The sequence below is a fragment of the Asparagus officinalis genome, chromosome 2 (genome assembly GCF_001876935.1).
Source record: "Asparagus officinalis chromosome 2, Aspof.V1, whole genome shotgun sequence".
Taxonomy (NCBI): Eukaryota; Viridiplantae; Streptophyta; class Magnoliopsida; order Asparagales; family Asparagaceae; genus Asparagus; species Asparagus officinalis.
Window position 1 is genome coordinate 35,500,271 of NC_033795.1, and position 6,472 is coordinate 35,506,742.

Consider the following 6,472-nt stretch of genomic DNA (forward strand, 5'->3'; position numbering starts at 1 on the left):
CGCTTCTTTAATGCGCATGGGATCAGTAGGATTGCTACTTGAAGTGTGTTTCTCGTTATCTAACGCGGGTAAATTCATAATTAACTATGGCTGGATTCATATGGCGCAAACAAAATTAGTTTTTCTTCTTCAATATGTTCACCCAAAGTATCTGTGTCGCCACCTTGTCTGAGTACAACTAGGGCCACTAATTTGTTTGATAGCAATAATTATGCTCACGACTCAAAAGAAAATATCTGCATGATGTTTCAAGATAGGAGGGAAAATATCCTCAAAAAGGTCCAGTTCTTCACCTGTCAAAGAGAAAATATCACAACCTCATCCTCCAAAAAATCTCGTACAAGCACAAAGCAGTCCATTCTCTATAAATAGCAAAGCACCCCTTCTCACATTTCACCAAATTAAAAGAGAAGAGAAACTAAACCCAAAAAAAAAAATGCAGGCTGCAAATTTGTGCTTCACAGGGCCACTGCCAGTCAAGAGCACCAAGTTTTTGGCGCAAAAGAGAGTTCCTACTCCCAGCAGAGCTCTATTCTCCTTCAAAGCTGTTGCAAACACTGCAACTGAGTCTTCTACTGTTGATTACAACACCTTGACTTCGTATGTTAATTATCTTCTTCTTTAGATAGTCAGTCCATTTCTTCAGTTAATTATTTATGTGTTCGTTAACCTTTTGCCCAGGGACAAACTTTTTCTAGGATTTTTTTTTTTCGTTTGCTTAACTAGGGATTTTTGGAAGGGATAACCCCATATTTGAGTAGTTTTACTTTTTCTTTTCCGTCTATGTCCTCTTTTTTTCCCCTCTGATCTGATACAATCGAAATCAAATTCAAATGAAACTTGTTTTAAGAACTCAAATTTGATGTCGCAGAGTGTTTCCTGTTGAAGCCTGCGACATAATTGGAGGAGATGCATGTATGGGTGTCATGTGTCCCGAGGCTAAGATATCATCATCACCAAATACCGGCAATGCACGGGCATCAGAGGAAGACGTAGAAAGAGAATATTTTGAGTACAGCCAGCAGCCGAAAACGTAAACTCTCTAATTTTACCAAAAGTAGAGTACATCTCTAGAGTTAGCCACTGAGATGTGAAGTTCTAACTTTCTTGCCTTGTTTTTTTTTTTTTTTTTAAATTAGGGTTTTCTGGAGAGGCTTGTGATGAACTTGGAGGAGAGTTTTGTGAAGCTGACTATCAGATGGGGGTCTACAGAGACATGGCCCTGGCTTAAACCAGCGCTCATTGTAAATGGATAGCACAGAAAAAATAATGGCATATTTGTAGTTGTGAGTATTTATCTCGAGATACCCCTATAATTAAGTAATAAAATCCTCGACTCGACGACTTCGACCATGAAACCTCAACTGCAATGTCATTAGTAGATCTTTACCATGTGGGAAATTTATTAAGATTTTGTTTTGATTCAGTAAAATAATGTGCGGATGACATATATAAAAGTACTACCTATCACTCGATCAAAAACAATTTCAACTACACACGCGAACTGCTGCTCCAGGCTAGTTCCAGTTTCTTTTTGAGCCCGCTGCTTGATATCTTGAAGTGGGAAGATAACACAAACATATAAGAACAACGTCTATCTAAGCACTTAAAAATTGAGACCCTTTCAGAACTTGCGCTCCTCTCGATTCGAACACAGTTATATATACATGTGTGTGTGTTATGACAAATCCTCAGGAATAGACTAATATCAAGTGCACAAAAACACAAAAAATATCAAGAACACAAATAGATATATGGTTTCGCTTGTAGCCTACATGACGACGAGGAGAATAATTTTCCTAACAATTTATGAGGAATACAACGTGGAGACCTCTCAATCACTCAATCTCTAATACACCCCAAAAGCCTAATATAACTCTCTCAAATAAAGTAACAAAAGAGAGAAAAATATCAAATAGACTTTAAAAGAGAACTCTCTATTCTTGAATGGTGCTCTGTAGATTGATATTGATAATTGGCTTGAAAGACTGTACATATATAGCTTGAAGATCTCAACTCCTTACTGCCCATAGAAAAGGAGCTCTAGTGGGACTATAATATGAATTGTTTATCCTTGTCAACAAAAGTATCTAAATTCATGTAATCATTCCACACTCCCACAACATCGAACTTCTATTGACTGCAACCACTGTTAAGAATATCAGATTGAGTATTTGAGACACAACACAACAAATCTCCACATCAGCTCAAATACATCAAATAATCCTTACTCTATAAAGTTAACTTACTTCACCTTCGCCAACATCCCTGCAGGGCATCAAGTGAGGCACATATCGATCAAGTCCAAGTTCGGCTTGAACTTGCCAACTGACAAAAAAGCCTCCTCAACAAATCGACTGAATTGTGCGCATAACGACTATCACTCTTAGTGAATTCATCACCTGAAGTAGCTACTGAATTGCTAACGAGCACAAAATTGTCAACTGATAATACATAAGATATTGTATCTTCATGGTGGTCGAATATCTGGCCTAGACAGATTTCTAGCAATAGTGTATTCTCGCTCTTCCTGCAGTTGCTGAGGTGCTTCGTCTACTTGAATGTGATCTGACCTGCTGAAGAACTGAATCATGAATTTTTAGCTCCACCTTCTGTCATGTAGTGCGCACATTATTTTCATCAACTGAAACTGTTGACCGTTTCTGGTGGAACATAGTAGAATCATTGAAAGTGACATCACATCTGATAATAAATTTTGAAGACTTCGGATCAGGCCACCATAACCTAAAACCCTTAATACCCGATGCATAATCTAGGAATATGCACTTTTTTGCTCGAGGCTCAAGTTTTCCTTGACTGATATGGAAATATGCGAGGCAACCAAATATTTTTAGATTACAATAATCCACAGGCTTACCGGACCAAACTTCCTCTGGAGTTTCACAACTGATACTAATAGGTCGCGACTAATTCACTAAGTAACAAGTCGTATTCATCACTTCCGCCTAGTACTTCTTGCGTAAACCTACATTGAATAGCATACAACGAGCTTTCTCCAAAAGAGTTTTGTTCATATGTTTTGCCACTCTATTCTGTTATAGCATGCGAGGGACTGTGTGATGTCTAACAATTTCCTCATTCTTGCAGAATTCATTAAATTCTCCTCTACAAAACTCAAAGACATTATCAGTGTTAAACCTCTTAATTAGCCTCTCAGTCTGTTTATCAATCAATGACTTTCACTACTTCATTAAATTCTCCTCTCAATCTGCTTCTCAATCAAAAGCTTTCACTACTTAAAGGTTACAAACTCCACATCTTTATGTCTCAAAGGTAGGTAGACCCGAACCTTCCTGGAGTAGTCATCGATGAAGGTCAATAAATAACTTGAACTTCTACCCTTCGAGGCAACTTGAGAAGGTCCCTAAAAATCTAAATGGATATAATCCAAAATGTCTTTAGTTTGATGCACTGTCATACTGAAGGTGACTCTTTTCTGCTTTTCGAAGATGCAAGGCTCGCAAAACCATAATTTTTCCATACTATGTCTATATAAAAGACCTTTCTTGCTCAACTCGACCAATCCGGGCTCTCTCATATGACCAAGCCTCATAGGCCATAATTTGGTAGTATCTCCTCCTGATATTGATGATGCAATTGTAGCTAAACCGGTACTAGTAGAACCCCACAAAACATACAAGCTACAGATGTTCTTTCCTATCATAACCACAAGAGAGCTTTTCGTAATCGTAAGAGCTCTACTTTCACCTGAATTGCATCCAAGACCAACAAGAGTGCCTAAATAGATGAAATTCTTCCTTAAACCTAGAACATACCTAATAACAGTCAAAGTCCTGATGATTCCATCATGCATTTTAATCCGAATTGTTCTTTTTTTAACAATCTTGTATGAGGTATTATTCTCTATAAGAACAACCCTACCATCAATAGCTATAAGAACAACCCCACCATCAATAGCTTCATAAGTAGCAAACCAATCCCAATTAGGACACATATGATAGGAATAACGCAAATTCAAAATCTAATCATCCAAGCTCATGTTGTTATCATCGATAACCAACAAAATCACACCTTCAGCGATGCCACCTTCAGCAGAGTCCTCCTCCTTTAGTTTCACTTCATACTATTCTTGCTTCTTCTTGTTCTTCAACCTATAAGAAGCAGTCTTGATGTATCCTTTCTTTTTCCAATATATGCAAGTCATATTCTTATGTTGCGACTTATTCTTGTTATCTCTAAAGCCTCATTCTTTCGATCTTCCTCGAACAAACAAGTTATCAGCTCTATAACTACTTTCACTTGTGCTGAACACTTTATCGATCTTCTCCTTATTCAACAAGTTCTCTTTGACATCCTTGATGCCAAAAGAATCTTGATCATAAATCATAGTATCCCTGAAGTGTTTGTGGGAAGGCAGCAAAGAACACAATAACAATAGGGCTTGATCTTCATCATACCAATCTTATTCAATGTAATCACATAATTAAATTCACCAATATGAGATTTGATAGGTGTACCTTTCAACACCAGAATTGTGTACAAACACTGTTTCAAGAGCAGTCGATTAGTGAGCGACTTCCTCAAATACAAATCCTTTAACTTAGACCATAAATTTGTAGTTATCTTCTCCATAAGAACTTCTTGCAAAGACTTCACTTGTCAAACATAACTGAATCGTTGTGAGAGCTTTATCATCTAAACTGTTCCCATCTTCCTCCGCTATGGTAGCTGATTTCTTCGACTTCCCAATAAAGCCTTATTCAATCCATTCTGTGTTAGCATGTCGATTATCCTAACTTGTCAAAGGCTAAAATTATTATCGCTGTCAAACTTCTCGATATCCCACTTTGTAGTGGTTGTCATCATCTTCTCATCTAATCGATAGCTGAGTGCTCTAATACCAATGTATTATGATAAATCCCCAAAAATAGACTAATATCAATCACACGAAAGCACGCAAAATGTCAAGAACACAAATAATTCACGGATATACATGATTCGGCTTGTAGCATACATCTAGAGGCGAATGAAGAATAGCTTTACTAACAATTTGTGAGAAATATAATACAGAGATCTCTCAATCACTCAAACTCTAATACACCCCAAAAGCTTAATACAATTATTTCAAATAAAGGAATAAAAGAGAGAAAAATATCAAATAGACTTCAAAAAGGAAATATCTGTTCTTAATTGGTACTCCGTAAATTGATATTGATAATTAGCTTGAAAGACTGTACATATATAGGCTTGAAGACCCCCATAGAATAGGAGTTCTAGTGGAAATATAAGCTCACATGTTCTAAAGCCTAATTAGAGTCCAAGCACATAATATGAATTTTTTATCCTTGTCAAAATAAGAATCTGAATTCATGTAATCATTCCACACTCCCACAAAACAACGACCACCTATTTGATGTTATTGTTCATTTTCTAACAATTATTTCCTTCAGTTTAGTTGAATTCTCCTGATCAGATCAATCAAAAAAAACATATAATATAATTGTATTCTAATCCACATTTTGTAGTTTGGTGGCCCTGCCGCAATAATCAATTGGTTGTAGCTAGGCCAAAGCACAAACGGATTTCGATAAGTTTGCTGGCTATGTTGAAGTAGGGATCATGGCAATTGGTGATATTTTATTTTGGTTAATGACTTTATCAAGGTTCATTTTGGTCCCTGTCATTGTAAGCTTGAGCAGAGCATTTTCACTTGTAACTCTGCATTATTAGCATTAGTACTACAAATAATATGAAACCTGGAGCAAAGTTATCCATGTTTTCCCTTATCACTGTGACGTTACACATGCTCATTAACAATGATCACATGATTCTCATTCCTAATGTATGCTTGTATATCAGTTTTATTCCATTTTAGTCTACAACGTGACAGGAGCATTGTATCTTCGTAATTTCCTAATATTTCTAGCATTATCACACTGATTGACATTGGACATAATAAGAATTCCTTATATTTTTTAAGGATAATATAACATTAAATAGACCTGTTGTCTCTTTTGTTTTCTATCAGTACTATCCAAGCTAGAGCAAGGTTTTATTTTGTAATGGTTCATTGACATCTGATACATCATATCATATATATTAATTTTAGTATTTATACATGCTACTACTTATAGTTACTTTCCACTTGATCTTGATTTCTTTTGCTAGTTTCCTAGGATTCTGTCACATATTGAGGGTCTCAGATTTTAGTACTCAACGCCATCTATCTGACTTCTAAAACTACAAGTACTTTCTTCTCAAGTCGTACAAATTCACTAAAATTTTAGCAACTCCTTTTCTAATGATTTGTTGTTTTATACCCTTTGCGGTCAATCATGATTTTCATATATAACACACACCAACTCCTTTTCTAATGATTTGTTGTTTTATACCATTTGCGGTCAATCATGATTTTTATATATAACACACACACACACACACACACACACACACATATATATATATATATATATATATATATATATATATA

At 36.0% G+C, this 6,472-nt stretch overlaps 1 protein-coding gene across 1 annotated transcript; it reads left to right on the forward strand.

Moving 5' to 3' along the window:
• On the forward strand, nt 419–1,347 carry LOC109831057 (light-regulated protein-like). The gene is made up of 4 exons (XM_020398394.1): nt 419–600; nt 872–1,033; nt 1,075–1,079; nt 1,140–1,347. Exons 1-4 carry the CDS (start codon nt 437–439, stop codon nt 1,229–1,231), a joined length of 423 nt encoding a protein of 140 aa, XP_020253983.1. The 5' UTR covers nt 419–436; the 3' UTR covers nt 1,232–1,347.